A 21,241-nucleotide genomic window follows, 5' to 3' on the forward strand; every position below is an offset into this window, starting at 1 on the left:
ACTCCAGACAGAAATAGTTCTTAAAGTGAAATGGGATGATGTAGGGTGCCATCTTGCTACTTTTTTAAGGGTCAGAAATATGTTATGTAGCTACCTTCTAGTGCTCCCAGGAAGCGCCTACCTCTCCAGCTGCTTTTCATTGACTACACAGTCTTAGATCAGTAGGTACCTGTGTGTCTCAGTGTGAATGCCAGCTGGCATTCTGGAGCTATGCTAAGTTTCTCTTTATTACAGCTTAGTGGAGACGGGGTGCATATCTGTTGAGGAACCAGCATTTCTGATCCCCAACTCCCAAAATGTGGGGCCTATTTAGGATGCAGCTGGAGTTGGGAGAATTACTTTGCCAGGGCTTGGTTCTAAGGGTGGGGTAGCCCAGATCACCAGTGACCCAGCCCCTCAGGAGAACAATAGAGCAAAACACTGGGCCTGGGAGGGATGGAGAGTCTGGGGACCAGAGATCAATTCTAGGGCCAGCTTTGGAGGCAGGAAGAAAGGAACTGGATGGGTCAGGAAATTTGAATTTTCTCCGGAAGATGGCCAGATCTGTAACTCAAGGGGGCCTCCCCTATTCTCCAACCAAGGGTCCTTAGGGTCCAGATATTTAAGGATTAGGAACAATATGTACTCTTATTATGGAATAGGACTTGGCCAGGGTGGGTGTGGCAGTGGGAACGACAAGGCTAAAATCCCTCTGAGGCAGGTTGTCTTTACTTTTTTTTCTGTTATGGACCCCTTTGGCAAGCTGGTGAAACCTAAGGAATCATTCTCAGAAGAATAGTTTTGAAGGCTTGAAATAAAATACATAAGATTACAAGGGAAATTATATATAATGTAATATATAATATATACATATACATATATATATATATATATTAAAGTCCATGGCCTCTGAGTTAAGAATCCTTGCCTTAATCCTTCAGCTGTTTCTCAAAGGCCATGGCTTGCAGACAATTCACCATCTTGATTGCCCTCTTGGCCAAAAGGTGCAATTTTTTCCTATTCTGTGCAACATTGAATTTAAAGTTCTTTTGCTATTTGGCAAGTCTCTGGCCAATCTCTCAGTCTTCATGGGTGCGCCTCTGTTCCTCTATTATTATACATCATAGTTAACCATATCCTCCCCATTGACACTACGTCTATGAGTTGAGTTCTTTTTAAGGTTTTTTTTAACAATATTTTATTTTTTCCAATTACATGTAAAAGCAATTTTAACATTAGTTAAAAAAACTTTTTGAATTCCAAATTCTCTGTTTCACTCCCTTTCCTCTCCCCTCTCTGAGAAAGCAAGCAATTTGATATAGATTATACACATGCAATGTATTTCCATAATATCATGTCTGAATATCTGTTCACTTTCTGTATCCTACTCTTTCTTGTTCAACAAGAAACACTATCTTTGTGTAGGACCAGGGTCTTCACTTTCCTACCCAGAAGTTCCCAATCCCTGAAATGCAGTCAGATTCCTTCCAGACTTTGCACAGCCCTCCCTCACTTAAATCCAATTCACTTGCAAGTCCTGGCATCACCTTGCTGATTCCATGGTCCATTTCGAGAATGAAGGACAAACAACAAAAACAGCAATAGTACCATCAATAGTGATCCTTGGTGGGCTCTGTCACATCTTAGACTTGTACTTAAGATGGACAACACACTTCCAGTTTGCCACCTTACATGTCCACACAGCTACCTCCTGTCTCTTAGTAGGGAGATAGGGACTTGGGAATAACAATGGAAGTCTCAGTCTGGTTAGAATGAAACAAGTATTTATTAAGCATCTACTACAAGACAGCTATAAGAACTGGGAATAAAAAGACAAAAGAGAAACATTCTCTACCCTCAAGTAGCTTATATTCTAGTGAGGAAGGCTGCAGGTAGATTTATAATATATACAAAATTACATAAAAATAAACATATAAACACAAAGATAACTTGGCAGGCGTAGCAGGGAGCAAAAACAAATTTTCAGTAAGGCAAATATGGGGCCAGTGCTTAAGGAGAAACAGCAAACTACCCAAATACAAGACGAGAAACAGCAGACAGATTAAGAACTATGAGTAATAGAACATGATGTACTGAAGTGAACGAGCAAGGTAGTCTGGTCATTAAAATAGTAAGTAATGATACTAGGGAACGAAAATAGGTGTGGAACATTGGAGAACAGTGAGGTGGTCCTCTTAATATACCTAGCACTGGTCCCACCCTTCCTGAGTCTTGACTGTATCCTTGTCCGTGCTTGAAATTGAGAAGCAATCTATGACACCAGAGGGCTGCCTATCTTCCTGATCTTAAATCCAGGCTCCTTGACCACTTAGGGATTGTAGGAGTAACTTGTTGGTCCATTCTTGCCTTGCACACACGGATGGGCTCAAGGGATTAGTCAATGATAGGGTGAACCATTGTGGGTAATCAGTCTGGCAGCAATGTCCAAAATGTCCAGGAAGACTGGGTGTCAGGAAATCATGTTTGGTAAGAACCTTATGTGCCATATACTTTTTGCCCTCATTACTTAGCCAGTTGCTTTTATTTAACATGATCCATGCGACCGTAGGCTGAGCTTGCTTGGGGTTGGCTCTTATTAGGATGAAAGAAGAATAAAGATAGCTCAGGCTAAGAAATCAGGTGTCTTCAATATTAAGTTCTTTTTGTGATTGCTGTTGCCATACATTAGTTCTTCTGCCAGGCTATCTGCCTGGCTTGCCCTACTCTTATGGGGTTTTCTTTGTTTCTGATTATCTCCCAGTTGCTGACCATCCATCCAATCTTTTGTCTAACCTATCTTGAGCTATGCCACCCAACTCCTAAAGCTCTCTCAGCTTTGGCATTGAACTTCCCACCTTGCTTTGCTCCCAATATTATTTTTTTTTCTTTTTTTTCCTCTTTCTTTTTGCTCATCTGGCCTCCACCACCATTGTGGCTCTGACTCTCTTGATTTCTATTTGCTCTGATTCTTTGGTCCTAGCTCCTCCTTCACCAGGACTCCTCAACCCCACTGCCGTGAATGACCCAGCCTAAGTATAAATTTTATCTTTTGCTATAATCCAGATACTTCAGAACCAGTCTGGTGTATAGTCAAATCATTGACTGGTTAAGCAAATTCTAAATTAGATAGCATGATACAGTGGCAAGAATAATGAGTTTGAAGGTAGAGGACCAGTGTTTAAATTCTGCCTCTGAGGGCAGCTAGGTGGCACAGTGGATAGAGCACTGGCTTTGGAGTCAGGAGGACCTGAGTTCAAATCTGGCCTCAGACACATAACACTTAACTAGCTGTGTGACCCTGGGCAAGTCACTTAACCCCATTGCCTAGCCCCCCCCAAAAAATTCTGCCTCTGTTAGTATCTGTCTGACCTCGGTCAAGTCATGTAACCTTTGGGGGCTTCAGCTTGCTCATCTCTAAAATGAAGGGGATGGCCTCCAAGATCTATTCCAGCTCTAAATCCTGGGATGATCCTGGGGTAAAGAGGGGAATAATGTTTTGCATATTATGACAGTAGCCCCAATTAATTAACTAGTCTTCTTCAAGAAAAAGAAAAAAGTGGTCAAAAGTGAAGGCATTGATTCTCACTGTCCCCAATTTTTCAGAGAAGTTTAACCAAAGCAAAATAATAGCTCCAATGAGAAGACTGAAAGAGCCCAGAATCAGCCTCAGCCAACAAATACTTAATCTTCTTGTCAAGCAAAGAGACATGGTGGTCGTGAACATCAGCTCAGAATATAAGCTCATCTGCAAATCAGCAGAGGGGAGGATGGTAGAAAACTATAAGTAGTATTGATTCACAAGTTATTGGGGAAAAAAAAAAGACAGATAAGATTCAGCAAAGCCAGCTCAACCTGAGAGCATTTGTAGATCAGATTGGAAGGACAACAACAAATAGGCATGAAATTGAGTGGTCCTGATACGGTTTTTATTGTTAGCAATTTTCATTAGTGACAATCAGGAATTGTCAGACCTGATGTGCCATGGAGAGAGTGGCAATGACATTTCAGAAGATACAATTGAGAAGATTATCCAGATCTGATCAAATTATATACATAGGTGGAATCTGTCCTGAAGATGGAACAATTCTAAAGGCACTCAAGGGATCTCTGAGAGACAGAATTCCAAAGGAGTGCAAAAGAACATAGATGGTGTTTCTACCCTCAGAATAAAGATGACCAAGAGTAAATCCCCAACTTCTGACTCATAGGCCTCTTTTTCCCTCTCTAAGACCTTCCCTTCTCTAAAGTGGTGCCTGCGTGTATGGAAGGTATCTTTGATTAAAAAAAAAAAAGATGTGAAAGGAACAGGTGGGTACTTTCACAGATGATGTTCAACAGCAAATCACATCTTCAAGGTTATACAACTGGCAGAGGTCTAGAGAACATTATTAATTTCTGCTAATACTGTTGTTTATTGATGCTTATTTATTTTTAAATAGATTTTCAAAAATTTCTTTTGTCTTTACATTGTCTAGATTTCCCCCATATCCCTTCATTTCCACTCCCAGAGAGTCATACATTATTTAAAAAAAAAGAATTTTTAAATGAAAAGGAGGAAGAGGAAAAATTCAACAAAACCAACTAACACATTGAAAAAGATTTAACATCATTTGCAATGTTTTGCACTTCTGCAAAGGTGTCTTCATACAGGATTTCTTTGGGCTGAGTTTGTTCTTTATAATTTTGAAATATTCAATTTCATTGTTTTGTGATTGTCCTTTCCATTTGTATTTTTATTGTCATTGTGCATATTGTTTTCCTGATTTGGTTTCCTTCATTTTTCATCATTTGGGTTAAGTCTTTCCACATTTCTCTGTATTTATCATATAGATCCATCCTTGCTTTCACGACAGGATTATTCCGTTACATCCATGGGCCGCAATCTGTTTAGCCATTCAAGTGACTTTGAAAATTATTTGCCTGAGAAGAACAAAATGAAGTCCAACAGGCCCTCCTCAACCCTGCACAGATTAAAATTACACCATGTGACTCTATGACTCTGACCATAGAGATATTATTGTTGTTCAGTTATTTCAATCCTGTCCAACTCTCCATGACCATTTGAGGTTTTCTTGGCAAAGATACTGGAGTGGTTTGCCATTTCCTTCTCCAGCTCATTTTACAGATGAGGAAACTGAGGCAGTACAGGTTAAGTGACTTACCTAGGGTCACACAGATAGGAAGTGTCTGAGGCCAAATTTTAACTTAGGAAGATGAATCATCCTGACCTCAGGCCCAGCATTCTATCCACTGTACCAAATAACTGTTCAGAGATCCACTAAATATTGATGACAAGTGAGGTATAAAACAGAGAATTATGCTTACCTGAGGTATTCATCACTATTTTGAAAGATGTTCTGGATAGAGTCCAAATAGAAAGATTCTTTGTTAGTGGTGCAGTTCTAATGCTCCTATTTATTGATGTACTGTTCATTGCAATGAGTCTCAAAACACCACAGAGTCTCATCAGCAAAATGCGTAGCACTCTGGAAAAGATTGGACTAACTCTGAAGAAATGCAAAAAGGTGGGAAACGATCCATACGTACACAAATATTTCCAGCAGCTCCTTTTATGGTGGCAAAGAACTAGATACTGAGAGACTACCCATCAATAGGGCAATAGCTAAACAAATTGTGGTATATTGGAATATTATTGACTGTAAGAAACAATGAAAGGGACAGTTTTAGAGAAATGTCAGAAGATTTGTGTGAACTGATGCAGAGTGAAGTGATCAGAAATGGGAAAGCAATTTCTAAACATTTATAAAGGAATTATAAAAATTTTTTAAAAAAGATAGAGTTTTTGAGTGAAAGACTTGAGAATTCTGACAAATAGAGTAAACAACTATTATTACAGAGGGCTGATTAAGAAGCTTGTTACCCACCTTTTGACAGAGCAGTGAAGAAGTCAAGACATACATTTTTGGACATGGCTAGTGTGAGAATTTGTTTTGCTTGACTATGCATTTGCATATTTGTTATAAGGGGGAAAAGTGGCCTTGCCATCCACAATAGAAAAACAAAGTAAGTGAAAAATGGGTATAACCTACATGATGGTAGGACGTGCAGCTTTATGGGAAACTCATTGAGGCAATAGCCTATTACAGGTATGTCAGATAGACACTGTAGAAAGACAGATGCTTGGCCTAGAAATAAGAAGTAGGAAGAGATTGGGCTATATCTCCTTTGGGAAATTTTACAGAGGTTTTGATGCTCCCAAATTTTATTGCCTTGATCTTTTTAACCACCAATGTTCTCTTAGCAATGCTATATGGCTACAGATTATGGGATATTTTGATCTTAGGAAAAATAAAATGACAAGTAACCAAAGGGCGATAGAAAGACATATGGTGGGTCTAAATAGACTGTAATACATTGTCAATGATGGTTTGTCCATGAGAAGTGGCATGAAGGAAACCATTGATCTTATGAATGCCTAGAAAACGAGATGGGTTGTTCATTTAAGGAGAATAAAAGACAACAGATAGACATTACTATATTGTTACTCAAGAAGTACTATGGTATTAGAGCAGGGGGTCTTAGTACCCCTCTGGCAGTCTGATGAATCCTTTTTTCAGAATAATGCTTTGAAAAGCATCAAATAAAAATACATGGGCTTACAAAGGAAATCCATTATATTGAAATATAGTTTTTAAAATATTTTTTAAAAAGCTCACGGACCTCCAGATTAATAACTATTGAACCAAAGGAAGGAACTCCAATCAATCCTTTAGGTCAGTCCCCTCTAAAGAATTTATGGAAAGATATGGAAGCAGCGTAGTAGAAAAAGCACTGGTTTTAGAAGTCCTGGGATGAAATCCTAGGATATTTGGACTTGACACCAGTGGTGACCTTAGTAAGTGAGCCACTTACTATTCTGCAATAACAACAAAAAAAAAAGAATGGTAGATTTAGAATCCAAATACACAGGTGCAAATCCCAGTGCTGCTACTTGTAGTTGTGTTACATTGGGCAAGTCACTTAACTGACTTGGGCCTCAGTTTCCTTAATCTGCAAAATAGAGGTGTTGGACTAGATGACCTCTGAAGTCCCTTTTGGCTGTGGAGCTATAATTCTCTGACGTACGAGCTTGTGACTTTGTGACAGTTCACTTCATCTCTCTGGCTTTAAGTTTCCTGATACGTAAAAATGAAGGTGGTTAGCTTAGATTATCTCGTATCTGAGAATCTGGGACTGGAGAACTAGATTTGTTGATTCATCAGCAAATAAATTTTGGCTTATTTAGTGTGAGCATGGGTGGTATCTCTCAAGAATAACGTCAGCTTACATTTATACTGAGCTTTAAGGCTTACAAAGTATATATGTTACGTCATTCGATCTTTATGACAGTTTTGTGACTTGGGGTGGGGAGGGGAGAAGGTGGAGAGACACATTGAACTTTGTAAGTAGCTTGAACCCTTTGACTCCTTCCTTGAAGCAGTAGCTTGACTCTAGATCATTTATTTCCGAGTTCCCCAAAATAATCAAAGGATTATTGATGATGAGTTGGAGGAATTCTTAGATGTCATCTAAGCCCTTCATTTTATAGATGAGGATACTGAGCGTCAGAGAATTAAAGTTGCTTGCCCAAGACCATCTAGGTCCCAGTAACTTATTTATATAGAAAGATGGGAAGTATTCAGTGTTCTTTCCACTTCACAGCTCTGCCAGATTGCTGTAGAGACCTTGGTCTTCTGACCAGAGCCCACTTCCTTCCCCTCATTCTGAGAAAGCTCTAATAACATCTGTTCCTGGTCTCTTCAGAAGCATGTCTGTGGCCCCACCCAAGAATAAGGGGAATGTTGTCTGTCTGGCTTCTGATTTTTAAAATCTCATTTCCTGTCCAGATGTGGGTCCTCGAAGACCAACTTGTTGGCTCATCCTTCTTTTCTAAATTGACTCCACCCATGTCTCTACACCAGTGCTTTTCTTATAAAGAGGCAGAGAGCCTAAGATCTTAGGGGGTGCTAGGCTTCCTGTCTAGTTAACATCTTGTTGCCTGATTCTTATTCCTATATTCTGACTATCATCTGCCTTCTAAAGTTATTCTTTGATTCTAGTTCAATTAAGCCTGCTTTCCTCACACCAATGCTAATAGTGCACTCATCTTGAATTCTTGCTTCACCATGATTGCCCACAGCCTCTGCATGCAAGTGAAGATTCTTGGACTCATCATCGACTTATTTCCTCAAATTAGCTTGGAAACAAGAGAAGCTTCAGAAAGAATGCCCACAGAGAATTAACATTGAAGGATTTAAAGATTCAAACAAATCACTCATTTTGATCAATGCATGAGGAAGCAAATTAATCAAAGCCAGCAGAAGGGTATAAATAAGACTTGGAATGTTCAGAACTCCCCTATTAGGGCCCATTAAGGAACTCTTGGATGCTCTACAGGAAAGCAGCAAGATTAGCTCAAAGGGAATTATCAGTAGATCCAAGAATTGATCCATGCAAAATCTTTTGAACATTGAAAAAATGGCATTGGCTCAAGGCAAAAGAGAAGGAATTGTCAACAGACCTAGGCTGAGGCCCAAAAAGGACTTGTGATATGAAAACCAGGTGGTGGAAAGATAAGGCATAAGGAACTAAGCATCTTGCTGACATATAAGGCCTCTTCAGAATTGCCAAAAACCCAAATCCAGCTATTCAAAGATTTGTCAAATGAGGGGATTGACCTATAGTGGATTTTTTAAATCTTTTTTTGTATCATGACCCCATCTGGCAGTCTTGTGGAGACTATGAATTCTTCTCAGTATAATGTTTTAAATGCATAAAATAAAATATAAAGGATTACAAAAGGAGCCAATGATAATGGAATATAGCTACCAAAGTATTAAAGTATTAAAATTAATAAGGAATATGTAATATTACTATTATTACAAAGTAATAAAATTAATAAGTTATATGATTACATCATTTCTCCCTTTATGTAGAAGATAGAGCAAGTTCTGATTATAGATTAGAAAGTTACTGGTGGTTATTAGAAAGATCTGGAGAAGGAAATGGCAAACCACTCCAGGATCTTTGCCAAGAAAGCCTCAAATGGGGTCACAAAGAGTTGGACATGACTGAAAAATGATAGAACAATAATTAGAAAGATTATTTTTAAAACTTTCTGGATTAAAAATTAAATGGTTTAAAGAGTCTATAAAGAGATAGGCATTGTGATATACTAAAAAGACTACTATACCAAGAGTTGGACCCTGGGCTCTAATTCCCAGCTTGCTATTGCCATGTAGGTGACTGTAGGCAATCAGTTAACCTGTGAACTTCAGTTTTCCAATCTGTAAAATGGGGATAATAATAACTGGCCCAAAGACCCTAGTCAGTCAATTAACATTTATTAAGCAACTTCCATGTTCCAGGCACTGTGCTAAGCACTGGGTATATAGAGAAAAGCAAAAGACAGTCTGTGTTCTCAAAGAGTTCGCAGCCTAATGAAAGAGATAATATGCAAACAACCATGTACCAACAAGATGTATACAGTATAAATTTAAGGGAAATGGAGGAAAATCTTCAAGGTTTTAGCAGACACTTGAAGGAAGTCAATGAAGCTAAATTATTGTGAGGATCAAATGACATAATGTATGAAAAAGCACTTTGTACAGTAGGAAGCACTCTCCAGAAGTCAGGCATCTTTGTTTTTATTTTGTGCTTATGGAATGTAGTCACAAATTACCTCAGAATGTCACCCGGCCCTTGGTGAAGTAGAGAAGACCATCAAAGAGATGAAGGACATAAAATATCTGGAAACAATGAAATCTTTAGCAAACAGCAGAAAAGCTTCTAAGTCAACACGATGTGCTCACCTTGAAAAGTAAGAGTGGGGAGAAAATTTTAAGAGATCTTCAGGATCTTATGGTCTTGAAAATAATTATAAGGAAAGTGCTATTTGGAAACCATAGAAGCATCAACTTCATATATTTTCCCACTGGAAAAATCCTTGTGATCAAGATTTCTTCTATATCTTCTCCTTCCAGTATTTTATTGTAATAACAGCAATAATAACTCATATTTACAAAGTGCTTTAAGGTTTGCAAAATGCTTTACTTCTATCTCATTTGAACTTCAAAAGAGTCCCGGGAGGATTGGTAAGTGCTGCAATAATATTATCTCCATTTTATAGATGAGCAAAGTGTAAAGCCCAGAGAAATAAAGTGAATTGCCCACATCACACAAATATTAAGCTCTACTTGGGAGATGATCCATGATGTTAGAAATAATACATTATTGTATCAATAGATCGAACATCAGTGATTTCATCATAATTGGAACTCTACCATGCCTGGCACATAATAGGCACTTAATAAATGCAAGTTGACTGACTCAGATCACAACTCATCTGTAATTTAGTAGCTAAGTCTTTAAAAGTGTAGTTATCTATAGATTAGAAGTGGCCAAAAAAAAAAAAAAAAGGCAGGCACACCGACAATAGCAAATAGTGACAGTATCTTTGACCAACCTACCCTTCCTCATAAAATCTAACAAAAATTTTTTGAAGTCCAGCCTTTTGGAGCTAGTTTACATGTGGGGCAAGCACCCTGAAGGCATTCTTGTGCAGTATAATAATTGATATTCAATGTGGTAATACTGAGTCATCAGGAAAAGGTTATGTTGCATTTAGCTTGCCTAGTTGAAGAAGGCGGAGGATAAAATTAGGAACAATGGGTGGAAATTGGAGAGAGGCAGATGGCTCGATGTAAGGAAAAACCTCCTAACAATGAGAATATGATGTGGTCATGGATTCCCTCTGACTAGTAGTCTTCAGACAAGGGCTGGATGACCTCTTGTTGGTTGTGTTATTGAAGACAAGATTCTTGTTAGGGAACAGATTGGGCTAGATTCCCTTTGAGTCCTGTCTAACTGAGATTCTGTGAGTCTTTGATGCTCTCTGTACCGCATTTTGGAAAGATTTTCATTCAAAATTATTTAAATACAAACAAATTCTTTTTTGATGGTTTAATGATTAAAAAAAACCACTCCATTATCCAGAAAACTGTTATTCAGAATGGTGCCTTCTCCAAAGTTCTGGATACCTGAGGTTTTGCTTTAGGTGCCCATGGTGACATTGTAATAATTGAGAAATCAGTCAGATACAAAACACACTTGTTAACTAAGTCACTACATAATTGACTTTTGAAAGGAGGAAATAAGCTAAAATTCATGGGTTTTTTGGCCCCCTTTCAACACTCAAGACTAATTTTGATTTTCTAATATATGTCACTTAAATTTAATAGAACATGGGCTTATCTTTTTCTATTACCCACACTTCCATTCCCTTCTTGCCCTAACAAGATGGTGTGTTTATTTATTCCCTGAGTGTTTATTTATTGCTTAATTTCCCATATATTCCAGTTCCCCTCGAAGCCCATTCTCAGGGGTCTTCTAGCCCCTTTGGGCTCCAAGTTGCACACAGAGGAGGTATGGAGTACCAGCAGCAATATCTCTTCTTTTCATCCATTTGGGAATAGGATAGAAGTCATAAAGCAGAGCATAGGAATAACAAAGATAGACAAGAGACTAATAATAATGTTGTAACATTTTAGGTCATGCAGAGCGGTTTCACATAAATGACCTCATTTGAGGTAGGCAGGGCAGATATTCACATAGTAACAGAATCTCTGACATCATCTTGTTCAACCCACACCTGACCAGGCCTCACCTCTACAGCATACCCCAAATGTGAACTTCTAGGCTCCATTTGAAGACTCTCAGAAATGGGGAGCTTCCTACCTCCCAAGGCAGCCTGTTTAACTTTTCAACTATTTTAATTGTTATAACCTTTCTTCCTTAAAACACACACACACACACACACACACACACACACACACTCACAACTTAAAAGTCTAGCCAAAATCTTCCTTTCTGTGCCTTCCACTATTGCTTCTCTTTCTAAGCCGCTAGGACTAAGTAAAATAAACTAATTCCTTCTTCCTTTTCTCATGCTGCTTTATCTCTCTGCAGTATCTAATGGTCCCCTTCAGTTGGATGCTCTCTTCTCTCTGGGTTTTCTTGATCCTGCTTCCTCCTTTTTTTCCTTCTGTCTCTCTGACTGATCCTTTTTAATCCTTCTCCATTCATGACACACCTATTACCTATGGTTGTCTCTCAAGGGTCCATCTTGGGCCCTCTTTTTTTTTATCTCTCTATAGTTGGTAATCTTATCAACTCCCATGGGTTCAATTATTACCATCATGCAGATGATTCCCATATCTTTTTCTGTAGCTTATGTTTCTTTCCTGAGCACCACTGTGTATTGTTTATTTCAAACTGGATATCACGTAGGTGTCTCAAACTCTACGTATCCAAAGTAGAATTCATTATCTCCCCTCCTCCAACTTTCCCCTCTTCTAGACTTCCCTATTATTTCTGAGGGCATTACTGTCCTCCCAGCCATCTAGGTTCATAGCCTCTGTATCATCCTTGACCCCTCACTCTTACTCATCCTCATATACTGAATCAATTGCAAAACCTTGTCATTTCTATCCTCATAGCATCTCTTTACTCACACAGCCACTATCTTAGTTCAGATCCTCATTGCCTCTTGCCTGGACTATTATAAGAAGGCTGACCCTTATTCAAGACTCTCATCAATTCAGTGCAGGCCCCATGTAGCTGCCAAAGTGTTTTTCTTAAAACACAGGCCTGACCATGACATCTCCCCTTTTCCTTTTTTTTCAACCTTGTATATTATATTTATATTAGCAGGATCTTTATTTCTACAGTAACTCATGCCTTTGTTGTATATAATTTCTTTTTTTGTACATTTTTTATTTGTTTTAAACTTAAATGCAAAATAAGAAAAGAAAACAAAAACATTGTCATGTATACAGCAGAATATAAGAGAGGATTCAATGTAAAACAATAAATTTCCATTTCAAGAAAAACTATGTAATAAATACTACACATCGCTTTCAAAGCTGCCTAGCTTTTCTTTGCTTCCATGTAGGTTTTCTTTTTTTCTTTGCTGTGAACTTTTTATTTATTTATTTTTCCTCCCTCCCTCCCCCTTCCCCCACCCTAAAGAAGGATACAATTAAGCATGGAGATATATATATATATATGTATGTGTATATACACACACATACATATATACATAAATACACACATATACATAAATATCTATAAACCCCACACATACACTCATATACATATATGTAAGACTGTACTATGCTTATTTCCACTTGTCATCTGTTTCTCTGAAGGTGAATAGCATCTTCCTTCATAAATCCAAGTCTTTCCATGTTTTTCTAAGTCAACCAGCTCCTACACCACAGCAATATTTCAACCTAGTCACATCCTGAGAAATAGTCTATGAAAGTTTTTTTTTTCCCCCAGTTTTCTACATTCCTTCTATTCTTGGCTGACCAGTCAGAATACAGCAGCACTATAACCTCACCTGTGTTTCCATTAATGTGGCCAAGATGATATTAGTTCCTTGGCTTGTCATGTCACTCTCTTAACTCATTGAGCTTCCATTCCATTAATTCCCTCAGATCTTTTTTACATCAACTATTGTCTACCCATACCATCCTTATTCTGTACTTGAGCATTTGATTTTTTAATCCAAGTGAAGACTTTCCATTAATTCCTAAATAATTTCTTATTAGAATCAGCCCATCCTTGTAAAGTCTCGATTGATTAGATTTTTTTGGATCCCTTTTCTAACACCCATTGAATTAGCTATCCTTCCTTGCCATGTGACATCCACAAATTTGACCTCATAAGTATTATTGGCAATTAGATAAGAGGTAGCTGGGTGATGTAAATAGAAGAGGTCCAGAATTTGTAAGAGGAGATGGGGGATGGACAAGAAAGCTTCATGTAGTAGTATATTATCACAGAGAGATGGGGTGACTTAAAGTGTGATGGAAACAATAGTAGGGCAGCCAGATTTGAGGATCTATTTTTTTTTAGGCTAGTTAAAAGCAAGGAAAAATAAGGTGGAAAAAGAGGTTCTTTAACACTTCAGATTCCACTGAGTTCCAATTTTTTGTTTCTCCCTTCCCAATCACTCAGTACCTCCTCTTTAAAACAAACAAAAACCCCCCAAAACCATGTATCTGTTTGATACAGTTTTGTGAACCTGAAATGTTAGCTGAGTAGTGTTCATTAGAATTAGGAGGGTTCTTTCTTTTACTAACATCAGGCTTCAAGAGGGAAAATGTGAGTGAGTGAATTGTGCCTCTGGAGAAGAGAGTTCTGTTGCTTTTTTGTCTGCAAAAGAGGAATGTCAAGGGACAATTGTTTCTTCATTGCTATGAATGTGAGCCTTGTGTTTTCAAAGGTCAGAGACACTGAGCACATCATGGCTAGAGCTCGTTCCTATGGTAATTAGGCCATCCTGACTGAAGGCATTTTGTGTTTGAAATCAGGAAGCTGGGGTTTCTCCCGTGGTCGCAGTGTATGCTGGTTTCCTGCAAACGTAACCATTTGATTTTTTGTTTTTGTTTTTTGTTTTCTTTTCTTTTTCTTGTTCTTCTTTCATCCCTCTCCGTGATACCCCTTAGATCTGGAGCCAGAAAATTTCCCCACAGGTAAGCTTACTTTTGAACTACCTGTCTCATTGCATTCCATTCGTGCCTATGGAAAAGCCCCCTGGAACCAAGGAGAATTCCTGGTGACCCGGAGTACTCTTTCATCTTGTAGATGAGTGGAGACTGTCCTCTAACGCGGATACCAACGGAAATGCCCAGCCTTCTTCCCTGGCTGCCAAGGGCTACCGAAGTGTGCATCCCAACCTTCCTTCTGACAACAAGTCACAGGTAGGCAGGCATGTGTCTGAGGGCTGGGTGCAGAGAGGACAAAGGGCGCTGTTCTGTGCCTTGGGTTTAGAGGCGCAACTGCCTCAATTGGATAGGTCCTAATGTAAGCTTCTGGGCCAATGGAAACTCTCTCCAAGAAAAGACTACAAAAGAGTTAGGAGCTAAAGAGAAGTGAGGGTTGAATAGTTAATCTAATGGTGCGGTTCACTTGTGTATCCGTGGGGATTTGAAATGTGCCATCCTGGTTCCTTTGATCTCCCAAAGTTTTTAATGCTTGGAAAAAAGTTCTGGAAGAGAGTATTTTTAAAAGCAAATGGGAAAAATAATTCAAGCTCTTTTTAAATTTTATCAATGCCTGTATTTACATGAGGGGTAGTCTTGCGATCACTATTAATTGTCTAGGGTTCAAATCAGTCACTCAGTCAATTGACATTTATTATGTGCTAGGGATACAAAGAAAGGGAAAAAAAAAGAGGAAGAAGAGAAAAAGGAAAGAAAAGAAGAGAAATAGTTCCTGCCTTCAAAGAGCTTACATTCTACTTGGGGAAAACAAGCTGTGCACAGCTAAGTAACTATGACCCACATACACAATAAATGCAAAGTAATTGTGAGGAGGGGAGGCATTAACAACTGGATAATCAGCAAAGGCCTCGTGGAGAAGATGCCACGAGCTGTCTACGAGGCAGAGAGGAGAAGGGACAGTGTTCCAGGCATGGGGATCTGAGAGAGGGCAACAGGCAAAGGCACAGAGGTAGGGGATGGAATGTTATGTCCAGGGAACAATAGTAAATAGACCAGTTTGACCAGAATGAGGAGTGTGTGAAAGAGGGGTAATCAGTCTGGAGAGGTTGGAGCCCAATTGGGAAAGGCTTTACAAGGACTGCGGCTAAGCAGAAGCTGCATTTGGAGTTCCCATGGATCCCCCCAACCCCACTTCCCCAGATCAGGGCCTGCTGGCTTTCTGTGCAGTCTCCTTGCTCTCTCATTGCTCAGTGACTGGGGTCAGTAAGAAGTAAGAATTAGCACTATAGGTAAACAATCCCAGCTATGGTTTCTGACTACAATGGAGGAGGGGAAGGGAATTAGCATTTCTGTATCACCTGTTATGCGCCAGGCACTGTGCTAAGCACTTTACAAACATTATCTCATTTGATCTACAAAATGATAATGTTTGAAAACTTTAAGCTTTAACTGATAAGAAATGGTAATAATTATGCTAAGACTTGGCTCCCTCAAGCTTCTTCCTATTCTTTCTCTCCCCACCCTTGCCAGCTGAAAAAGCCCACCTCCTACAGGAAGCCTTCCCTAACCCCTCTTAATTCCAGGGCGTCCCCTCTCTTAATTGCCTCCTGTTTATCCTGTATATATCTTTCTTTGTCTATATTTCTTTGCAGGTTTCTTGTCTCCTCCGTTAGACTGTAAGCTCCTTGAGGGCAGGCACTGTCTTTTGTCTCTTTTTGTATCCCTAGCACTAAGCATAGTGTCTAGCACATAGTAGGTGCTTAGTAAATGTTTATTGATTGATTAAACATACTAGCAATCCTTGACCAAGAAAGAAAGGCAGAACCCATTTCTGGGTCTAACCCCCACATTTATAATATGTGTTATTAAGGATGATGATGATGATAATGATGATGTCTAGCATTTATATAGCACTTTAAGGTTTGCAAAGCACTTTATTTACATCATTCCATTTAATCCTCATAACAACCTTTGGAGGTAGGTGCTATTATAATTATTCCCATTTTATAGATGAGTTAACTGAGGCTGAGGGAAGTTAAATAATTTGCCCAGCATCCCACAACTACTAAGTATCTGAGGTAGGATTTTCCTGATTCTAATTCCATCTCTTTCTCCACTGTATCACCTAAATGCCTGATGTTACTTCTCCAAATGGAAGCTGTGCTTGCTAGTTGCCAGCCAGTATGGCAGCAATATGGGTGGATAGTGTGCAACAGCAGCCAAGAGGGGCTAGACCGCTCTGTACTCGTCCTTTTTCTGAATAACTCCACTCCCCTCTGCAAGCTCCTTGACAAAGCCATGCTTTCTGTTTCTTTTCTTTCCCCTCGAGGACACAGACAAGTTCACACAAGGGGTGTTCAATATATATTGTCCATCACCTGGAAACTTGGCAGGTTTTTTCTCGAGTTCCTCTCCTGTGGCGATTTGCTTTGGGTCTGGAAATTTGAGTAAAATGGGGTAATGAGAAGCCCATCTCTCAGAACTTGTGAAGGTTGGCCAGAGGTAATCTATAAATAATATATTTAGTAAACGTCTACAGTGAGTAAAGCATCATTTTAGGTGATGGCGGCATAATGAAGTTTATATGAGACAAGAACCTGCTCTCGAGGAGTTTATAATCTAGTAGGAGGGTATGATGCTAACACAGATTATTACAATTACACAGCAAAAATAAGTACACACATAATAAGTACATTGGGGGGGATTCTGCACCTCTGATTTCATTGGTTTGGGAGAACTTCTATAACGTGTGGAAGTTCCCTTCACTGACACAGAGAGGCAACTCCTCTGGAACTCATGATTTCAGAAAGTTTCAAGGAACACTGAAGGGTTAAGTGTCTTTCTCTTAGTCAAACAGTCAGTACATGTAGGAGGTAGGAGTTCAGCTTAGGTCTTCCTGACTCCAACTCCAACCTTCTCTTCACTGAATCATGCTGCCTAAGAGCTTTAGAGAACTGAAAATATTTCTTAGAGCACTCTCCCACATCCCTGCCAAGTGGTGTTGAGCATCCCAAGTAAGTAAATACTATTGTTCTTTACCCTGCTTCTGAGGAAATGAAACGAACAAGCCTTCTGCATCAAGTGGGAGAAATCTGAGATGTCTTTCTCTCCTCTTCATAGTGATGAGAGTTTGGCCACTTTCTTGGTGCCTCTGAATTGAAATAGGTGGAGCGACCATCTCCTTATTCCTGTCTGTCTACATAGATTAGCTGTTGAAATTAGCCAATCAATGAATATTTATTGAGTGCCTATCGTGTGCTGGCAACGCATGCCAACATGCTCTAGAATTCTTAAAATTGCTTGCCACTCAATAGTGTCTGTTTATGCAATTGGGATGATCGAAAATTACTTCCTGGCATGCCATTGTTAAGAATCATAGACTCACTGCTGAATCTCTACAGGTATCATTGTGTTAAGAATGATCGATTCATAGACTGTTGGGGTTTAAAAGGCCCTGAGAGATACTTTAATAAAGCTGCCATATTGTACAAGTGAACAAACTGAGACTTAGATAGTTGAAGTGACATGAGAAGTCAAATATATAGATGTTTACCCAATGGGTAAAGTTCTCAGTATATTATCAACCCCCTTCTCTGAGCCCTGTCTTCTCATACAAAGAAGGGGTTTAGACTAAATAATCACTTAGATTCCTATCAGCCCTGAAAGTATGTTCTGTCTCATCTCAGTCAGCTCACACCCAGATAACAATGGCCATATCTACACTGTGGAAATAATATTACAATCTACATAGAATTTACATGCCTCATATGTACTCATACACACACACACACACACACACACACACACATACACATACATGCACACACATAAACCTTAATAATTACCTTAATGCCCAAAAAGACAGCTCATGAATGCTAATAATGCCCTTTGGCTTCATAAGCAGCTACACCAGACAAGTTATCTCAAGGGACCAAAGTGAATGGTTGGCCTAACACAGATCTGCTTAGGAAGTGGAGAGTTAATTAAATTGCTTGCTTCATTTGCATATGGGGTGGCTCTTCTACTATTGCAGTATTTTATTACTTGATATCACTATTCCAGATTTATTTTTGCTACCCACTCATCTGTAAAGAAATCATTGGTTTTATTAATAGATATATTAGTAATTACTGGTAATTAATATCTAATGACTATTTAGACTAATTAATATTATTATTAATAGACATACTACCAATAGACTCAGTGATTCTTGAAAATACAAACTTGAGAGAGATGAGTAACAAATCTTTTTCCAAGTTCGTGTTTTTAACAATAATTTCTTTTTTCTCCTTCCCATCCTCCTCCTACCAGTTTGTTTTGAAGGAGGAGCAAACTCCTTGCCCCCCCCCCCCATGCTATTGACACGCAGGCAAGGGGCAAATAAAAGGTGGTTACCCCTGCCGGATTGTGGGTGTAGCCTCTGAAGCAGTTTCAGAGCTCTCCAGACTCACTGTCCCCTACCTGTCTCCCTATATGAGTGAAATAGGGACGTGGAAATTATGGGGTGAGATGGAAGAATTCTGGTGCCTTGATGTTCCAACATATCAATTTTCCTGGCTGACCAGGTTGTGTGTCCTCTGTCAGGAGAGAGGATTGCAGAGCTGACCCAGTCATTCTCATCCCGTGGACCCCATCACTTCTCTGATCCCCAGCCAAGGCAGTGGCTGGAAGATAGAGGATCGTCCTAGTCGATTTTGCTTGTCTGTTCATATTCTCCCAGAATGACTCATTCTGATTTAAGTCTAATTTACACAACCTTAAGAACTGTGGGGTGTGTGTTGGGAGCAAGTGCACCTTTCCAGTTTCAAAGCACCTTAATACATTCAACCTATTTGAGCTTCACAATTATTCCGTGAAGCATGTGGTGCCAATATTATTATTCTCATTTTACAAATGATGCTGAGGCTCAAGAAGGCTAAGTAATTTGCCCAAATTTGCTGTCATGCAGCTAATCCTGAGGCAGATCTCCAGCAGATGCCTCATCGTTCCGAGTCTGGGGCTGTTTCTCTCCTTCACTGCTTTACTTAACCCCCTTCTTCTCCCTCCTTCTTTAATGGTACAATAAAATAGGACTTTGGCTTTAATAGTCACTGACAACCATATCCAGATCTCTGGGGAGTATGTTTTCTAAAGGAGCAAAGAGCTATGAAGGCTTACTGCTTGATGTAATGCATCCCTGAGGCCCATATATGGGCACGGTCAAATTAAGTTAAACACTCACTGAAACTGATTTCTATCTTTGGACAAGAAGGAATCACATATGGAGAGAAACAAGCTTAAAATGAAAGTAAACCGAGGCCAGGAGAAAAACTGCCTGCTCCCTAGCTCACTGAAGCCTTCCTCGTCCAGCCCAGTGAGCCGAAAGGGATTCCTTTTTGTATGGGAGTCAAGCTTTATATTCCTGGAGATTTCCTATTTAGCATGGTAACCTTTCCCCAGACTTCATCCTGATTTTGTGGAGCTTGCAGTGTTATACTGAAGACTCTCAGCTCTTACAGAGTAATGGGGAAAAACTGCTTGTTTTGTGATCCCTGTTGTGTGGCCCTGAGTTGATGACCGCAGCTGCCATTACATTGTGATAATGACCCTAGAGAGAACTGTTTGTAGTTATGTGCACCAAAACTCATAAAAAATGAGCCAAACCTTCTCTTCTTGTCACAAGTTCCTTTAACATTCTCCAGCCTCCCCTTCTATGAGCACTAATTGTTGCTGTTTTTATAAACTTATAAGGTTGTGCCAGTAGCCTAATCCAGGGTTATATAGCCTTTTTTCTTGTATTCATTACCTTTTCCACTGGTCCCTTGCCCAAGAACTCTGACCATAGACCTTCTGTGAGACTGTGAGGCCAAGGTACAATATACCTCTTGAAGAGGAGCCTGGCTTGAAAAGAGGGGTAAGAGCCTGGGTTTTCCTACAAGAAAGAGTCATTCCAGCCACCTTGGTCATAGTCTGGGGCCTTCAGCCCAGAACCAAAGAAAGTGTACTTCCTGCAATGACCTCTGATCTCCTAGCAGGATACCTAGTTGAGAAACCAATGGAGAGCTGATGGCCCTGGCGAATGATCCCCTCTGATTCACTCTGACTTCAGAGTCTAATGCCTACAGCCATGAGGAATTGTTGTATGTGGTTTAGAGAGCAAGTAGGGAATATCACAGGTGTACCCTTTAAATTTCTCATTGACCAGTTAGATCTCACTGGCCTCAGCTGTTCTCATAGTATTGACCATGGTCACTTCAGGACAGCCTTCTCCCACCTGTCTGTTTGATTAAATTGCCACCAACATCCCTAGACCTTTTTATAAGACACTGGGCAAGAAGGAGACCACATGTGCTTCATTTCAGGTCTGTCTTTCATCATTATTCTTGTTATTATTGTTGATCTTGTTATTGTCAACAGTAACAACAATACCACGTTTAGTAGTAACATTTATATAGATCTTTGTGGTTTATGAAATATTTTAGGTGTATTATCTCTTTGATCCTTCCAAGGCACCCTACGTGGTAGGCGATGCAGAAATTATTATCCTCATTTCAGATGAAGAAAGTGGAACTCAGGGAGGCTGAGTTATTTGTCTAAGGTCACATCAGAGTTCATACCTAGACTGTCCAACTCCAAGTATAGTGGAATCAGAGCATTGACTTTCCTATGCAGACTTAATTAATTGGTTCACACGTAAAAAGAGGTTCCTTTATCAATTTTGTGAGAGGCATTTTTGTACATTGCCTAAGCTTGCTGCACTTGGAGTTAGAAAA

At 39.4% G+C, this 21,241-nt stretch overlaps 1 protein-coding gene across 4 annotated transcripts in view; it reads left to right on the forward strand.

Moving 5' to 3' along the window:
• Positions 1-21,241, forward strand: part of SORBS1 (sorbin and SH3 domain containing 1) — a 302,200-nt gene that overhangs the window by 162,462 nt on the left and 118,497 nt on the right. For all 4 annotated transcript variants that reach the window (XM_027859816.1, XM_027859821.1, XM_027859828.1 and 1 more), the window contains 2 exons: positions 14,493-14,519; positions 14,632-14,747. In XM_027859816.1, coding sequence (XP_027715617.1) covers positions 14,493-14,519; positions 14,632-14,747 — 143 coding nt within the window. The remainder of the gene's footprint in view (positions 1-14,492; positions 14,520-14,631; positions 14,748-21,241) is intronic.

Source organism: Vombatus ursinus, unplaced genomic scaffold (genome assembly GCF_900497805.2).
Source record: "Vombatus ursinus unplaced genomic scaffold, bare-nosed wombat genome assembly UNPS02000749.1, whole genome shotgun sequence".
NCBI lineage: Eukaryota > Metazoa > Chordata > Mammalia > Diprotodontia > Vombatidae > Vombatus > Vombatus ursinus.